The 18698-nt window shown below is 41.0% G+C and overlaps 1 protein-coding gene across 2 annotated transcripts in view; it reads right to left on the reverse strand.

The window, feature by feature from the left end:
* The window catches only part of SEMA3B (semaphorin 3B), a 48358-nt gene that overhangs the window by 3544 nt on the left and 26116 nt on the right, over positions 1 to 18698 (reverse strand). For both annotated transcript variants that reach the window (XM_070937089.1, XM_070937088.1), the window contains exons 5-17: positions 14092 to 14211; positions 13861 to 13954; positions 13172 to 13291; positions 12222 to 12367; positions 11480 to 11594; positions 10307 to 10376; positions 9637 to 9781; positions 9052 to 9271; positions 7731 to 7822; positions 6133 to 6174; positions 5413 to 5570; positions 5187 to 5242; positions 1774 to 1913 (exon numbers count right to left, since the gene is read on the reverse strand). In XM_070937089.1, the coding sequence (XP_070793190.1) occupies positions 1774 to 1913; positions 5187 to 5242; positions 5413 to 5570; positions 6133 to 6174; positions 7731 to 7822; positions 9052 to 9271; positions 9637 to 9781; positions 10307 to 10376; positions 11480 to 11594; positions 12222 to 12367; positions 13172 to 13291; positions 13861 to 13954; positions 14092 to 14211 (1518 nt within the window). The remainder of the gene's footprint in view (positions 1 to 1773; positions 1914 to 5186; positions 5243 to 5412; positions 5571 to 6132; positions 6175 to 7730; positions 7823 to 9051; positions 9272 to 9636; positions 9782 to 10306; positions 10377 to 11479; positions 11595 to 12221; positions 12368 to 13171; positions 13292 to 13860; positions 13955 to 14091; positions 14212 to 18698) is intronic.

Here is an 18698-nt window from a genome sequence, read left to right on the forward strand (position 1 = left end):
GTTAGCCTTGTTTCACATTTATTCAAGTAAAAGTGGGATCATCACTAGCATTCAGATGCAATTCAAAGTTCTTCGCTGTCCCCTTTAAAACCCTAAATAGCCGAGGCCCTGGATATCTCTCAGTTGGTCTGCTTTGGGTTAATTCTATGAATCTAGTAAGATCAGGTGGAGAAGGCTTGCTGAGGATCCCCTCTCCCCCCATGGAAGGAATGCAGATATCCAATAGCTGAGCATTCATGGCGATAGTCCTCTTTTTATGGAACAGCTTGGATATCCAGACCACTCCCTCCTTGTTATTTTCTTTAAAAAGACCTCTATAAAACATGACTGGCTAAGAAGGCTTTGAATATAAACTATACTACCCTGAAAGTGTGGTGTAACAAATTGAGATCCTTGTTTTTATTGGATTGCCCAGATTCGTCTGGTCCGCCAGTTGCGCCCCTATTTGGACCGAGATGCCCTATGCAGTTACTCATGCTAGTTACCTCCCGCGTTGACTACTGTAATGGTCTCTACATGGGGCTGCCCTTGAGGACCACTCGGAGGCTTCAACTGGTACAGAATGCGGCTGCGCGGTTTGTGATGGGAGAATCCCGATACTCCCATGTTACACCTCTCCTGTGTGACTTGCATTGGTTGTCGGTTGCCCTCCGGGTGAGATTCGAGGTGCTGGTGATGACCTATAAAGCCCTACATGGCTTAGGCCCAGGATATTTGGCGGACCATCTGCTGCCAGCAACAGCTGCTCATCGCCCGGTGCGTTCTCACAGGGAGGGCCTGCTCTGGGTGCCGTCAGCTAGACAGTGTCAGCTGGCGGCCCCCAGGAGTAGAGCTTTCTCTGTGGGCGCGCCCACCTTTTGGAATCAACTCCCCCTGGGGCTCCGGTTGGCTCCTGACCTTCGCACCTTCCGCCGCGAATTAAAAACATGGTTGTTCACATCGCCCAACCTGGACTGAAAGGGTTTTTAGATTTTGGGGGTTTTAATATAAATTATATACATACATTTATGTATTTTATATTTTTAACTGGTTGTTTTATTGTTGTGAGGTGCCCTGAGACCTCGGAGATAGGGCGGCATATAAATTTTATTAAATAAATAAATAAATTTTTAATGGTTTCCCTCCTGTTTCTCTCTGTATGGCCTTGTTGTAAGCTAGTTGTTATGAATGGAGTGTCATACAAGTTGGGATACATGAATGAATGGCTGAATAAATAAAACACGCTATAACTTATACAGGTAGTCCTTGACTCACAACAGTTCATTTAATGGAGGTTCAGTTACAATGGCACTGAAAAAAGTGATTTATGACCGTTTTTTACAGTTATGACCTTTACAGCATCCCCTTGATCATGTGATCAAAATTCAGATGCTTGGCAACTGGTTCATACATATAACCATTGCTGTGTCCCAAGGTCATGTGATCACCCTTTGGGACCTTCTGACAAGCAAAGTCAATGGGGAAGCCAAATTCACTTGACAAGTCAGGTTACTAACTTGTCAACTGCAGTGATTCACTTAACAACAGAGGCAAAAAAGGTCACAAAGTGTGGCAAAATTCACCTAAGAAATGTCCCACTTAACAACAGAAATTTTGGGCTCAATTGTGGCTGTAAATCAAGGACTAACTGTAGTGTTTTATAGAATAAACCAATTATCCAAAAATAGCTAACAAGGACATCCTCTATATTGCTTCAATTATAGCTGGTTGATGCTATCAGTATACTTTTTCTCATTAGTAGAAAAATGCATGCACACAGCAATTAGGTTTTACCTCCTTCTGGGGGTCACTCCTAGTCTTTTGATATGTCCACACAATCTTGGCCTGCAGTGATTTAGGCAGACACTCTAGAAAAGTGCTGCTGCCTTCCACTCCATAGAGTTTCTTTTCCGGTACACTGGTTTTCTGAGGATCTGTACAAAATCAGAATGGAATAACATGAGGAATAAAAATCAAATTGTCTATCAGTTAAATGAGGAGGAGCACATAGACACATAGGCCAAGTCAGAGGTGGGTTTCAGCAGGTTCTGACCAATTCTGGAGAACCGGTAGCGGAAATTTTGAGTAGTTTGGAGAACTGGTAAATACTACCTCTGACTGACCCCGCCCCCATCTATTCTCTGCCTCCCAAGTCCCAGCTGATCGGGAGGAAATGGGGATTTTGCAGTATCCTTCCCCTGGATTGGGGAGGGGAATGGAGCTTTTACAGTATCCTTCCCCTGCCACGCCCACCAATCCACGCCCACAGAACCGGTAGTAAAAATTTTTGAATCCCAGCACTGGGCCCAGTCTAATAGCAAAGCCAACCATCAGGAAAGAAGCATAAAAGAATAATTGAAACTAATGAGAAAAGAGAATGGTTCCTTGAAGCACCTGTGAGGGCAGGATATGTGGGTCCATGTGAATTATGAATGAAATAAGTTATTTCTGCCTAGAAGGATTGATGGATATAAACATTTAAATGACTAGAAAGGATGGATTCTGATAAGACATCCTATCAACCATCTGCCATATTTTTCTTTTTGTGTCGGGTTTTCTAAGAAGAGGGAAGATACTGGATTTAGGCAAGAATTTGGAAAATGGTTTAAGTACAATTTGGGATTTTATCCTTGATTTCACACCTTTAGGATTGGTAGATGTACTGCATCATTGTCTACAATTCTCTTTGGATTGTTTATTTATTCCCCTCTCATTTTTTTTCATGTGAATGTTGGATTGTGTGTGGGTAGAGAGACAAGACAGAAAAGAATAAAACCAAGAACTGTCCCACTTCATTAGTTACAAATTGTGAGGGATTGGGGAGAGAAGCTATTTATGGACAAAAGGACATAGATGGTTGTGTGGCAATACACCCTTTGGTCCCTCCTCTTTCTATCAAAATCTGATAGAATCTGATAGAATAGCTTCAGATTTTGGATGAGAGAGAGACAGATGGAGATTTGCTGTGCTTCATAGGAATATTATCTCACTCACCAAAATACCTGTTTGCACTACTGTAGCAAAGTACAAGGACCTTAACTTGGAGTTAATTCAATAAAATAGACTTGGTATACTGTTGTTTACTTTCTACTCTGCTGCCAAACACTCTTGATGGCTAAGGCATTGATAGAAATTTCAACACTCATTCAGTAAGATTGTTTATAATTCTAGATTAGAATTTCATAGCTTTCATGGCTGCCATGTGCTTACCACTGGGCCCCATGATCAAGATTAGAACTAATCTAATAAAATCATTGCCCTCCTGCAGGGATGGGGAGTCCATTAAAATGATCCTGCCACTTAGAGTTATAGAACTAAATATATTCTTTAAAGGGATTTCTATAAGTCAGAGTCCAGCAATCCTGTTCAGACCCTTGTCCTATGGAATGGGGAAAGAGAATGGGCCACTGATACTCTCTGGCACTGTAGAGGCCCAGGCCTCAGTGTAGTTTTCTTGGGAATTATGTACAATAAGCTTGATTCAAATAGATTAAAAGTGATAAAGGGCTCATTGTGCAGGCAACTATTGAGACATTTATTAATTTGTATTTGGGGTGATGGCTGTGAAGATGAAATTATTTGCTGTTTTCATTACAGCTTCAACTATTTGTCCAGTTTCAATTTGTTTTGACTTTTAGAGCTTACTATTATGGAGCCCAGATAATCTAATGACAGACCCCTGTCACATATGAAAGATAAATTTAAACCATGTTCATTTTAATGCAAGATCATCTAAGCCAGGGGTGTCAAAATGGCAGCCTGCGGGCTGAATGCATCAAGCACAGGCCACGTCCACCCCAGTTCTGCAAAGGCAAAAAATGTAGTGATACGTCACATGATGTCACGTGACACGATTGAGTTTGACACCCGTGATCTAAGCTGACACCATCCAGATATTAAAACAAATGAAGAAGCTGTACAAAATCAAAAAATGTGGAGACAGCTGTTCCATAGAACCATTGAGAATCAGGCCCAAATGAATGGATAGTCTCCTTATCATCCCCATCCTGATCTTGACTTCTCAAAGCTCTATATTGTTAAAAAAGATAAAGTCGCCTTCGAAGAGAATTCAATTTCTGGCAACAACTTTGAGACATTTGTATAGCTTTTGATATGCCAATGTTTTGTTGCTACTATCTTTCAGGATGGTTGTTTCAATTTCCGAGTCTAGCCAACAACTCTGGAATTTCCATCCAACCAACCACTGACCATATTTCACCTTCCTTAACTTGTCAAAATCAAGCTTCTTGTATAATATAAATATGTCAAGAACTTTAGCACTCTTTTGATTCATGCATTGAACGAATGTTGTCTAGATGTTGACATCTACCATAAGTAGGAACAATTTTATGAATATTGATGCAGTTTGCACCATTTAAAAATAAACAAATATTCATATGTTGTACAGGTAGTCCTAAACTTACAACAATTCATTTAATGACCTTCGAAGTTACAATGGCACTGAAAAAAGTGACTTATGACCGTTTTTCACACTTATGACTGTTGCAGCATCCCCATGATCATGTGATCAAAATTCAGATGTTTGGCAACTGATTCATACTTATGACCATTGCTGTGTCCCAGGGTCATGTCATCACCTTTTGCAACCTTTTAACAAGCAAAATCAATGGGGAAGCCAGACTTAACAACCATGTTACCAACTTATCAATTGTGATGATTCACTTAACAACTGAGAAAGGTCATAAAATGGGGCAAAACTCACTAAACAAATGTCTTGCTTAACAACAGAAATATTGGGCTCAGTTGTGGTCATAGGTTGAGGACTACCTGTATTAAAGAAAGTGCAGATAAGATATGTTGACCTAGGATTAATCACTGGCCAAAATATATTCATTGGAAGAATAGTACATAATTTACATATGCGTTTCTTGGGGGGGGGGAAATGAATGCAGAAATAGCTGGGAAAAGGAAACAGTGAAATTAAAGATCCTCCTTGCTCACAGCTATAATGTAAGTACATCAAGAATTTTGGCACTCTTTTGATTCATGCATTGAAATTAAAATATTTGTGCATGGATATGTAACATGCTATGCTGAATTAAAGAGCCCATATATATTTTGCTTTAATGCGATATCTTGGCTCTCATACCATGTAAAGACAACTGGTTTCCCACAAGACACTTAGCACAAAAGCCCTAAGCTTGTTTTGGCCCAGACTATTCAATTGGATGAGCAGATTTACTCACATCTAGAGCACAAGATACTGGGATCTCCATTCCTCACATCCTGGCGTCGGAATCGCCTGTTGGGAAAAAGCATGAAAAGATTTGCCAAGCATTCTTCTGGGGTTGAACCTGAAGCCTCAAGTCTCCATAATCAATCACCCTTCACTGATTACATCCAGGACCCACACCAGTAGGATTGACCCCCAAGGTTACAGAGCCTAATCTATAGGCTGATCCTTGGCCATACCGTTTGGTATTCTGCAGGTATCGAGTGCAGGTGGTGCCATCCCAGGCACAATACGGGTCCCTCGCTAGGCAACATTCTGCACAAGCTTTGCCATACATCCCACAGCGGTGCAAAGGCAGTTGCGAAATGGAAGTCCTGGATGCCAGGTACAGCTGTTGCTGTTGGAAAACAAAACCACAGAGTGTCCTTAGGGCCCACTAATATCTGGATGGAAAATAACCTCCTGCTTCTAACGGGTTACTGTTTTGAGAAGCTGTTTATGAAGCCTAACCTAGGTTGTCAGGCACCGCTCTAATGAATGCCCTGTAATAAGTGAGAGGAAAATGGAGAATGGATACGATCAGAACCTTCTAAATCACAAACAAGGGATCTAGCAGGGATCTATAACTTGTGTAGATGGGTAGGCAGCCAAACAAACAGGAAATTAAGCAAACAACTACTTTCCAAACATGAACATTTTACTTATTTTGTTCATGGACATCTCAAGGAAAAGACATGTGAATGCAATATGATGTTCTGAAAAAGTTGTGAAATCATCATCATATTCATCATCATCGTCAAAAAAAAAAAATCTCTTGGACAGAAGAAATACATACATATAATCATCCCTATTCATATAATTCATACAATTATTTATGAATCAATGCACTCAAAGAGAAGTTTGCCCCCTGGTTTTCATAAGATCACTTCCCAAAGATTTTTTTCTGTTGTGCTACATACCCTCTTGGATGAGATCTGCATGCTAGTAATAGGAGAGGAGTCCTGTCAAGGAGAAATGGAAATAATTATGTGGGTATTGAACTGCTGATAAAAAAGCCACTACTTTTCAAGACGTTCTCCAGATAACTGCTAGTAAGGGGTAAAAGGAATAATCTTGAGGAACATTAGGGTTGTAGTTGCAAGCAAGCAAAACAACAGTCAGATAAAAGAAATTTGAGTCCAGGGCAGATTGAAAATTGAGAAATTTGTCTAGACAGGACTCTCCCTAGTTTTCAGGAAGTTAAATGGAGGGGGTAAGCACATCCAGACTTGCAAGAGTATGTTACCGCAACCTTATACTGAAAGTAGTATTGTTTTATATGTTGACTTTGGTGTCTTTGTCTGGTCTACGTTGAAAGGGTGACACAGCTTTAGTTTCTTTGGTGAAGCCTTGCACTATCTCATCCTGAAGCTGGAAAAGTAGAAACACCTACGATGGCTAGGATAGTGCCTGACTTAACCCAGTCATCCCAATCTCGATACTTGCGGTTCTGGGGGCAACACATGATCACATCAACTGGTAGGGTTGTGCAATGTTTTGAATTGCAGAGGAAAAATATTCTGCAGTCACAAGGATTTGAAGATAACATTCATCATGACTTTTGCCAGGATGGTTTGGCTGTCCTCTACTGTTACAGCCTGGTCCTGGGAAAATAACCTTTTGGTTTAAGGAATTGCACACAGATGCTAATATGAGTATTCCCCGGCACTCTGATTATGTACCATCAAATGTTTTAGACTCCTAGCAATTAGATAGGGAGAGATGGAGATGGAGATAGAGGCAGAGGCAGAGGCAGAGGTACAGCCGCAGTGGCACAATGGTTAGAGTGCAGTACTGCAAGCTACTTCTGCTGCCTGCCGGTGGCCTGCAATTTAGCAGATCAAATCTCACCAGGCTCAAGGTTGACTCAACCTTCCATCCTTCCCAGGTCAGTAAAATGAGGACCCAGATGGGGGAAATCTGCTGACTACTTAGAGAGGGCTTAAAGCACTGTAAAATGGTAAATAAGTCTAAGTGTTATTGCTATTGCTACAGGCAGAGATAGGTAAGCAGACACATTCTAAAACAACCTTCAAACCCAATGCACTGCACATTCCCATTAATTTAATCAAAGTCATCCTGGGGAATGCAGAGTCCTGACTCCCGTGCTCTAGGAAATGCTTAGTAACCAATGAGGCCTTGCATCAGGAGAATCCTAGTAAGGGTAAATGGTATTCCTATGGTACAGCCAGCGTAGGTTTAATAATTGAGGTTGAGGTTAAATTTAAACTCTAGGAGATTAAATGATTGAATCAACATTTTTGATGTTCTCTCAACATATTAATATTTTTCATTGGTCCAATTAAGTATCCTTCTGATACCACCCTCTGAACTACAAACTAGCTAATGTTTAGTCTAGCTTCTCAGAGAATATAAGCAGCTGAGTTAATTCCATCAACCATGGGAGAAGCATCTATGGTAATTGCATTATGTGAATAAAGTATAATTCAATATTGTTTTAAAAAGTAACTAGTCTTGCCCCAGGTCGAACTGTCTGACTTCAGTTGTTCAAACTCACATTGAACACCTGAAGTTCCTCCAGCAGCAATTCTTCCATATTTTGCCATGAGTCCTTCGGCACCGAGACGACCTTCAAGATTGTGCCAATGTCTGCCAGGCAAAGGGAAAGCATAAACCATTTTGCACACAAAAAAAGAGATTATAGGCAGGTAAATTGGCTAAACTACAATCCTGTTTTTCCTCCATAGCCAAAGAGAAAACATGGAAGTTTCAAGCCATGCAAATCAATTTACATAAAAAACGCAAATATGTTGACTGTTGTTCAGCATCAATGGAGTGCATCTGATTGGGAAAGCAACTTTAATATACTTGGCTACTATTTCCAAGGGCCTTGATTTCAATATCTATTGATTTGCTAAATTCACAGCATAAAAGAACCAATGAGAAGTTGGACCATCAGCCCGGGGCATGAATGATTATAATGCAGGAAGTCAGGAACATATTTCCTGGAGCATTTGCAAATAAAAATGCTATTGCAACTATTAAGGGGTCCAGTTTGATCAAGACTGAAATGTGGATGTGGTATGTTTTTTTTCCTATGCTATAGTTTTCATCCCCAAGAACCTTTTCTAGCTTCTTGCCGTTACATGGATAGGACTTGAATTTATACAATTCTGAATTAATAAGGATTTGGTTCCAATCCTTAATACACCATGGAGGCCAAACGTCATTTTGTGCTTCATTTATACCAGAATAATGGGATGATTACCTATGTATGAATGACAAGTAAATGTATGTTTCCTGGGATCATGGTTGTGCTACAGTCTTGGTTGTTTATGGCTGCTTTGGTCGTATATGTTCACATTATTATACATATGCAAATATATAGCATTGAAAGAAAATTACAGTGGCAAAAGCAAAGGGACTGCAGGTGGTGGCTGAAGAAAGAGTAAAATCAGGCTTAAAATGGCCTTTGAACAGGGTGGTAGGAGCTGTGTTTCAAAAAGAGAAGACCCAAGAAAGTGAAGCAGATGTGGTTAGGAGAAACAAAAATCACAATATATGATTTTATTTAAACAACATTCAATTCATTAAAACAACTAATAGGTATTCTCTGCATGAATTTAAGCACTTCTTTCTTCTAACGTATTAAAATTACAATTTAGAGACAACTTGTGTTTGCCTATGCATCTCTGCTCTATATTTGGTTCTGCTACAATAAATAGGCTTCCTTGAAGCTATAAGTCAAATCTGAAGAAGGACTCAAACATTTTACCTTTGAACAAGGGACAGCCTCTAGCATGCAGTTTTGGGGAGCAAAAGAAACTTGGCCTGAACATTTATGCCTACTCATCAGAAGAGGAGGGAAGCAGACATACCTGTGCCAATGAAGAGGACATCATAATGTCCATCGGCAGCTGCCACTCGGTCTACTGCAATCCGAGTGAAGCTGTGGTCCACATTGGTTTGCAGGAAGACAGGCCTTTGGCCATGGGGCAGTACTGGATTATACATTAATGGGTGGTTACGAGCAAATTGGATCACATCATCAGGGTAATCCTTGGTGGAACTAAAGGTGCCAAAGGTTTTGCTGGGACACTAGAAGTTCAGAGAGAAGGAATGTAAAGTGAGGCAACATCCCATACATTGAAAAATGGTCTACTCATAAATACTTCCTACCATAGCCCTCCATTTCCCCAACTTGGCTTTCATTCTATCTTTTGCTTTTCTTCCATTTCAATCAAATCCCATAATAATTTTCCATTCCATGCACTCAGTTACTGCCCCTCCCTTCTGATCTCTTTCTTCATTGTTTGCCAAACCCCAAATATCTCCTAGAACAAAACTCCATAAATACAGATCCCGTCAGATATCAGTCAATAATCATCCCAATCTCTAGAGTTTTCATGGGCAGAAACACTTTTTTTTTTGATATTTTAAGATCTCAAATCTAATGTACATACCGTTCCTGGGCGGGGATAAGGGACACGGCCTTGATAGGAAACCCACTGATAGTTAGGCCCTTCCTTGTGAGCAAAAGGACCAAGGAAAGCTCTGCGGATGTCATTCATGTGATACACGCAGACAGCAGAACCTTGGAAGACTGTGCTGTAATCAGAAGAAAAAGAAACATTACAGGAAGAGTAAAGAAATGAAACTGGGAAGGAATGCATATCCCATTGCCATCTGATAATGTGGATTGTAGAGCCTGTTTGACTTCCGCTCAAAAGGCTCTGGGAAGCATATTTTCCTGTTTAACAATATTGTCAGGGAGTGGGGGTGGGAGAAGAAATTTTTAAAAGCAATGGAAGATTATAAAAATGTGATATTGTATTGTATTGTATTGTATTGTATTGTATTGTATTGTATTGCATTGCATTGCATTGCATTGCATTGCATTGCATTGCATTGCATTGCATTGCATTGCACTGCACTGCATTGCATTGTATTGTAACATTATGTTATGTTATGTTATGTTATGTTACGTTATGTTACGTTATGTTACGTTATTACATTACATTACATTAATTGTCTTTGGTTGATGGATTGAGGGTCATTGTGAAAATGCAAAGTAGATAGAAGAAGCCTGAACTCTGCCCACTGCTGATATAAAAAAAACTATTTTCTTTTTACCTAGAAGTGGTGAAAACTGCATACAATAATGGGTTACGCTTATCCCTGGTTGGCAACAAGAAGACATCACCTAAGTTCAACAAGAAGGGAAAAAATCATTAGCTTGCAGCTTGGCACCTGACAAATCACTTCTATCCAAAGGAGAGAATGACTTTCTTTCAATCCAGACATCAAAACATTCACCAAGGAAGGGATAAATCAAGCCCCCATCCCTGTTCATCTTGCTTCTAGAAGATCCTAAACCAGCCTTTGCCAGCCTAGGGACCCCTGCATCTATTTGGCAAAAATAAAAATAAAAAATCCCACAATCCCCAGCCATTACAGCCTAATTTCATGTTGGCCAGGGACAGTGGGATGATATAGTCCAACTATCTGAAGAGCTCCAAGTTACAGAAGGCTGGACTAAATCCATTTAAAAAAAAGAAGAAGTTGCCAAAAATCAACTCTGTAAGAAGACATGACCACCAGATGGTAATATCTGAAAGTTTAAATTATGTGGTTTCACTGTTGTAATTCTGAGGATATGAGAACATTATATTATATTAACATTCAGAAAAGCCAGATTGCAAATGGACAGTTTTCAAGGGAAATGAGTTGCTTTATTAAACTGGGAGAAAACATTTCTGCATTTCAAAATATACATTTCTTTTCATTCTAAAGTGGTAATATGATTGGAACTATAATAATGCTGATGGTAATAAGTTAAAAAAGCCAAATCATTTACTGGAAGTTTTCTTACCATTATCATTATTATAATTCCAATCATATTAGCACATCTGAACTAAAAAAGAAAAAAAATGTACAATCATGCATATATTTCTGCTCGACAGACTATATAGTCAGATGTGAGAGGAGAGACGGTCACCATCAAGGAAGAAGGACACTATCTGAAAACTCAGCTTTAACTTACTATTTTAACTGGGATAAGACCTATTCTAAGATCAAGAATACAAAAAATAAAGAAACATAAAAATAAATTAAGAAACTTTCAAGAATTGCTCAGTTGCAGCAGAAAAGAGAAGGAAAACAATGATTTCAACGAGAGACTTAAGAGTGTGAGATAGATGCATTATTCCTTCAGTCAGCTTCATTCCAAGCTCATTTCTGCTGCTTGATAGTTTGACAACATCTTCCTCATTTAGAACCATTCCAACCCCATGGATAGTCACTCACGAAGATGATCAAAATGGGTGTCACTTCCATCACTGCAGGGTACTGCACACACCAGCCGAGCCTTCAGGAATGTTGTCCATTTGTTCACCAGGCTTCTCTGCCCACCCATGTCATTCTAAAGGGAGAAGAAGAGACCTATTTAAAAAGCTAGTTGGAGAGCACAGAAAACGATGCCAGCTGATTCAGGGATCTTCAAAGAGCTCATAATTTTTAATGCAAATGGGCTCAGTTGGACATAGAACTTAATGCACACCTTAAAATGGGGGTGAGAGGTTGTCCCGAAGATGTCTTTATCCAAAAGGCAACTGGACCTTATTTTTTCTTAAAGAATGGTTTACTTTTCACCCAAGAAACTTCTTCAGTTCTTCAGAGGCTTCTTGGATGAGAAGCGAAATGTTTTCTAAGAAAAACAAAACATAACAGGAAAGTCCAATTGCCTTTTGGGAAAAAAGCACCTTTGGGACAACCATGACCCGGATGATCAAGAATTTCCATGAACACGGGTCAGAGGTTGGTTTTTACTGCTTTCAAAGCATTGCTGTGCTGGAATCCTTTTTGGATACTTCAACAGCCAGTTGTTGCTGTAGAATTCCTTGGAAACATTTACTCTAGGGCCGGGATCCTCACCCTTTCAATAAAGTCAGGGCCAACTCCTAGCCATCTATCTTCACCAGACTTTGTCTAACTCCCAAGCCTCCTGATCATCCTCATTTTAGAACTGGAGCCCATACAATAGTCCTACCCGGCAAATTTGCCCAATGCGTGCAAAACTCTGTTTGCCCAGGCCTTGGGATCCTTCCACAGCTGTTTCCCGGAAGAAAAAGAAGATCTTATCATCATCAGGATTCTCACTCTCTGGGATCCAGAAGACATCAATGAACTTGGGTTCTTGAGACAAAGAAATGGAAGAGAATATTAATGCAGGACAAAGCAACACTGGCCATTCTTTTTAGGTTTGCAAATGGCTGCTTAGAGAAGGGGTAGAAAAGCAAGGTAAGAAACAGGCAATGTTGCAGGGACAATATGCTTCTTAGTTTCTGGTCTTCCTTCTACTTAAGTTGAAATGTTAGCAGATATTTTCCTGTGATATCTATGCAAAAGATCCTTCAGGCACAAATTAAGTATACATGGGAGATCACCTTTCTCAAAGATCAGAAGACATGATGTCTCTTTCAGGTTAAGCTCAACTTCTGCTAACTTTATGGATATGCCTATGTGGTTTTTATTGCAGGAATATGGAAATGGCTTATCACTACCTTGGTTTTTTTTTTTTTTAGAGCCTCTAGACCTAGAACCTCTAGTCTAGCCTCTAATCATCTAGACTGCTAATTCCCTAACAGCAATGTAGAATTGCTAATTAATGAATTAAAATAAACAAAACAGAAAACACATATCCTGAGAAGCATTCTAATGTTTTTTCCTTCCACTTTCTCTTCTGAAATCTCAGGCTGTAATAGTGACAAGCTCTGATCACTAGGTGGCAGCTTCCACTCATAAGTTACTAAACAACAAGCGAGCAACCTGACTTGCCACAGGACAGACAAGACTTGTAATAATGAATTCTGGATTCTGTGATACTTTAAAGAGCATTATTTCTTTCACCCTCTTCCCCCCCGCCCCCATATTGTTCCCTTTCCAGTACTAACTCACTTCCCGCACTATAGGTCCCCTTCTCACAAACCCTCCACTAACCGTTGAGCCATCGGGAATCATGCTGCTCGGTGCGGACAGAAGGCCTCGATCCCAGGCTGCGGAAGATAGTAAAGTCTCGGCCCATCAGATCAGTAGCCACACCAGAATAAAGCTCTTCACCTGCACAGCACAAAAAGAGAGATGTTTCAAAAGCTTTCTGGCTTCCTAATCTCCATTGACATCTGAGAGAATGTAGCAAATCATCTTTATTGTGTGGCCCCTGAGAAAGATCTCAAGACATCAGCTGAGGAGAGGGCACTGCTTTAAGGCGAATGAACTACAATCCCAGCAGCTGCTGCATCTTTGGCATAGAGTGTCAGCTGATCTCATCTGTTTCCAGGGCAGATGGAGAGAGAAAAAAATGAGGGTTTCAAACGATTCCATGTGAGATCTTACATGGGTCTGGTTTTCTTGTCTCACTTTTATTTGGGTGCTAGGCAGTGGTGGAATTCAAATTTTTTTACTACAGGTTCTGTGGGAAAGATACTGCAAAATCTCCATTCCCACCCCAGTCCAGGGGAAGGATACTGCAAAATCTCTATTCCCACCCCACTTGGGCCAGCCATAAGTGGTATTTGTCGGTTCTCCAAACTACTCAAAATTTCCGCTACCAGTTCTCCAGAACCTGTCAGAACCTCCTGAATTTCACCCCTGGTGATAGGTCATTGTTTGGGGGCCTCTCCCTTTACCTGCAAGAACTGAGGCCGCGGTGTGATTTGGGTCATAGGGACTTTTGCCTTTGCCATCCTCCAGGCTCTTGAAGTCCAGCTTAAAGACAGAGTCCTAGAGAAAGGAGCAAACATGTCCATCAAGAGAAGCTTGGAGCTCCTGTGATTCTCTTGCTTAGGTTTTAGTCTCTGTAACCTTCATCTTTACCCCCAGACTTAGGTACACTTTATGAACCTTAGTGTATCACTCACCTCCACACGTTGCCCCACTTCTACAAAGCCACAGATGGGGTGAAAAGCCCCAGTGCCACAGGCGTACAGGTGTGTGCGATTGTAGAGATGCAGGATCTTAACAAAATTCATACACTCGGCCTGAAAAGCAAGAGCAGAGCCCTTAACTGAGCAAGCCTAACAAATGACTCCAACTAGGGGGAAAAAAAAAAACCTGCTGAAAGAGAAGGAAGGAGAATAGCTGGAAGGCAGTGATCAAGTAACAGGAAAGCTTGCAAAAAGCAGAGAGCGTTTTTCCAATCAAATGCTTCTTTCAGATGCCAAAAAGAGCAGCTTGCAGAGCTGACAAAACTGGGAACGGAGAAAAAAGAGGCCAGAGGAAGACCTGAAACACAGTTTGCTGGCATTTGCTGTCTCGGTGCATTCTTTACTTATGGATACCCTCCCCTGACATTGCTGGAATGCCAGCACATGTGGGAGCCTTCCTTCACTTTCGTTTACATCAAATGAGATGGAATAGTGGTGCTGTGAAGCCTATGACTCATTGGGATGACAGCATATCTTGCTGCCCGTTTTTCCCAACAGGGGGCACTGTAGAGAGAGCAGCAGTTCTACAGCATAAACTTCATGCAACACTCAGAAAATCAAAGAGATTTGGGGATTGACAGGGGGAGATTTCGTGCCTGTCACCAGCAGACACAGAGAACCCTGCTCAACTGCCACAAGGTCTACTTCCTCCCCCCACCACAAACTCTGTCAGGAGGTAAACATCTGTCTGACTTAGTGTTAAGCAGGATTTACTCATTAAAAAGTGTCAGATTATTTAAATGTCTGGAATAACTCAGGCAGAAGGGCAACCTTTCCTTCCCAAGAAATGGGCCATGAATAGAAGGGGGGGGGGAATGATAAACTTACTGTGGGGAAAGGAGAAGATAACCAGGGCCTCATTCAGCACCACCAGGCACTCAAGAACCTCCCTTCCAGCAGTGTTTCTCAATCTTGACAACTTTAAGATGTGTGGACTTCAATTCCCAGAATTCTCCAGCCGGCATATTGGCTAGAGAATTCTAGGAGTTGCAATCCAGACATCTTAAAGTTGCCAAGGTTGAGAAAGGCTGCTTTACAGAATTGTCTCCCAATAGTTCTTGGGAGGTAACCGAGAACAAACCACAAAGGCTGAAAGAAAGTTGAATGGAACAGGCCAAAAGGAGCCACTTCACATGCAGCCATTAGTCAGTTGCAAAGCAAACAAGTGCAATGGCAAGGACTTGCAAGCAAAGACGAAGGGAAGTGGGGGGGCGAGGGGGAGGAGGAAAAAAGAGTCCCCATAATGTCAACACAAGGCTCAGGGAAGGAGGGGATCAAAGCGGTGGGGGGGGGCAGGGCAGAGTTCATGCTAAAACCCTACCACTGACTCAGTGGTTCATCTTTTGAAACAGACAAACCTTAAAACCAGAAAAAATGTATTAAGAGAATGCATACAAACAGGAGGTGTTTATGACTATATTTCATTTTCTTTGGCTTCTTGTGTTTCCCTTCTCATTTCACATGTCTTCCTCTTTTGCACGTAATTGCCTTCTGATACCCATCAATAATCTGAATAAAAAATGTTCCTTTCCCCCACCCCCCCACCCCCATGTGTGTTTTACAATGTTATAAGAAATAGCTGCCATAAAAGAAACAATTTGAAACTATTAGCAAGGTATCACTAGTAAAAGAAGGCACCTGCACTGAGTTATAGAAAGGAAGTCTCACAACAAAAAGATAGAGCAATGTCCAGGATCACTGCAATGATCATAGCTAGAAGTGGAGAAACTAATTAGAACTGGGGAAACTAACTAACATATCTATATCTGTATCTTTCTCTCCCCCCCCCCCGGTGTGTGTGTGTGTGTGTGTGTGTGTGTGTGTGTGTGTGTGTGTGTGTTTAAATCAGCATTGCCTCCTACCAACTGTTCTGCAATAAACTCAATTGCAGAAAATACGACTTCAGCAACAGAGTGGTCAACACCTGGAATGCTCTACCTGACTCCGTTCTTACATCCTCAAACCCTCACAGCTTCAACCTTAAACTGTCTACCGTGGACCTCACCCCATTCCTAAGAGGTCCGTAAAAGGGGCGTGCATAAGCGCACCAGTGTTCCTACTGTCCCCATTTATCTGTATTCATTTCCTTCGTTCATGTCCATGTTCATATTTATACTTGCTATCTTGTATATGTTGACAAACTAATAAAATAAATAAATAAATATATTTGGAAGTGGTTTATCACTGCTTGTTTTCTAGGGCTGAGAGAGAATGACTGGCTTAAGGACACTCAACTAAGCTTTATATCTAAAGCAGAACTAGAACTTGTGGATTCTTGGTTTTTAGCCTGGTTCCTTAACCACTATACCAAACTGCTTTGTATCTACATCTTCAGTTCCAGGAATTAAAAAAGAACAGGACAAGAAGAAAGAGAAGGTGAAGGTGTAACCTCTAGAAAAGGGAAAAGAATGTTTTTTGTGAAAACATTGTCAGTTTTCATGAAAGGATTTGACTGCAGCTGCATCTGAACCTATGATTAATTGGGACCACTCAGTTCTTCATGCCGTTTTCTTCCCTTTTGTAGAATCCTAATAACCCGTAATTGTAATCTCAACCCAAAATCCCTATGTGCCATTTTGCATTTATGTTTTTTAGCAGGCAAGATGTCCCCTTCTGGAAAAATCCTGGATCTTCTTTCTGAGCCTTCTCTCTGAGGTTAAAGTCACTGACACTTGTGAGCCAGCAGCCAAGGGAAACCAAAATCCAAGAACAAAGACTATGCTCAATGGACAGAAAACGGTTGGCCTCCCATGCCTAGCTGCTGGTAATAGAAAAGGGAAATGAGTCAGATGCCATGGTGACAGATCACTGCATTAGGCACGGGCCAGATGTTCCGGTCTTGCTGTCTCATCAGCTCTCTCAAAGCCCGGACATGCGCCAGTGAATTTCTGAGGAATTTTTCTCCTGGCCATATTACACTACTAATACATCACTCACGTGACAATGTGCCAAATGGCCCTCAAGGCAAACAGCAGGTAGGACAGGGCTGGGAAATATATTTCCTTTATGCCATGCAAAATGAATTGGGTCAGTTTGCAAGTTAAATCCGGACTGTGGATCAGTGGTAGATTTTGTCTTAACCATTTGTTGAGCAAATTAGACCAAAGTTCTGATAGAAGCTGGCCATAATTGGGTGCACCAACTCCCACAGGGAAACCACATAGCATTAATTAACCAGCAGCCATAAGCATGATCTAATCAAGAGCAAGACCATGGCTGTTCTGGATCACATTATCACTTCCACTGCAAAATACATCTCAGTATGTCAGGACTGTTACTTCTCATCTTAACAGTTCTTCTTTTCCTCTCATCGAATGCTTCTCGACCTTGAATCTAGTTGCTTAAATCAAATTAATTTCCTCTCTTAATTGATATCAACCTGAGAGCCATAGTCAGATCTTGTAGCTAATACTTTGGTAATGCTTCATCTAGTTTGTGATGTTAGCACTGAATTCAAGCAAACTTCAGTCATAAAGAAAGTGAAGTTTTACACAGACCCGGTCTTTTCTCCATCTCTTTCAAAATGGTTTCAAAACTGTGAATAAACCTGTACACAGGGAACAGTGCTCATATTCCTTAGTTAATCATACTGGGAATTGGGAGTTTTGCTCTGTTCTGTGATAAATGTTCTGCTTCTGAATCATTCCCATAACAAAACAGAATGGCTCTGTGAGTTACTTCCATTCTCATGGCAGAACAGAGGCAAACTGGGCTACTGTTTTTAATTGGAAGAAAAGCCATTTGGTAGGATCGTCCCCTTTATATGTATGATGTTCTAATACAGAACCATCATTGATTAGGAAGCATATTCCTCTGAACAGGACACAGCAGGGAAGTGTTTGCTTTGTCTAAAATGGCATGGCTGTCAAAACTTAAATGTACTAATTAATTACAACAGGGGACATGCTAAAAATCTCTCATTCTTTTTCTCTTTCTGTCTCTTTCTTATACACAAACACACACAGATGGATCTCAACCATTTGTCTCCACAACCTACTGTGGAGATTTTAAGTAAACAGGTCTGAGGTTGTCACATCCTGTCATCACTTTTGAGTAGCCCAAGAAGACAAATAACCCCGACTCCTTTTGCAGGATGACCAAACAGATTAACTATGGAGAGCTATTGGGGTTAGGGGGTGGGATTCCAGCACAGAAAGAGGCACCTCTCCTCCATCAATAGCAGTCTCATTTTCTGGCCATCTGCCCTCCCTCACCCCCCAAGCCTCCTTGCTATCTACTGGGCTCAGTGGAGCAGAAAAGCGATCTCTCCAGCAGGATTAGCTGGATTTCTATCTGGAATGAAACCTGTGAAAGAGAAGTGCCTCATGGCTGCTCTGACTTTTCTGCTCTGCCAATGAATCGAGCAAAAGCAGGAGCAGAAAGAGATGTTCCTGCACCACATGTCCTTTCTGTTGTGTTTTGGAATGGTGCCATGGCAACTCATTTGAGTTTTAAGCAGGAATAATATGACTTGGGACAACACTTGTGTTGGCCCTATGCCCAGCTGTCTTTACTCCAATCTCCTCCTTGCTGGGATTTTG

Source organism: Pituophis catenifer, unplaced genomic scaffold (assembly GCF_029215685.1).
Source record: "Pituophis catenifer annectens isolate HBS135680 unplaced genomic scaffold, rPitCat1.0.hap2 SCAF_2, whole genome shotgun sequence".
Taxonomy (NCBI): Eukaryota; Metazoa; Chordata; class Lepidosauria; order Squamata; family Colubridae; genus Pituophis; species Pituophis catenifer.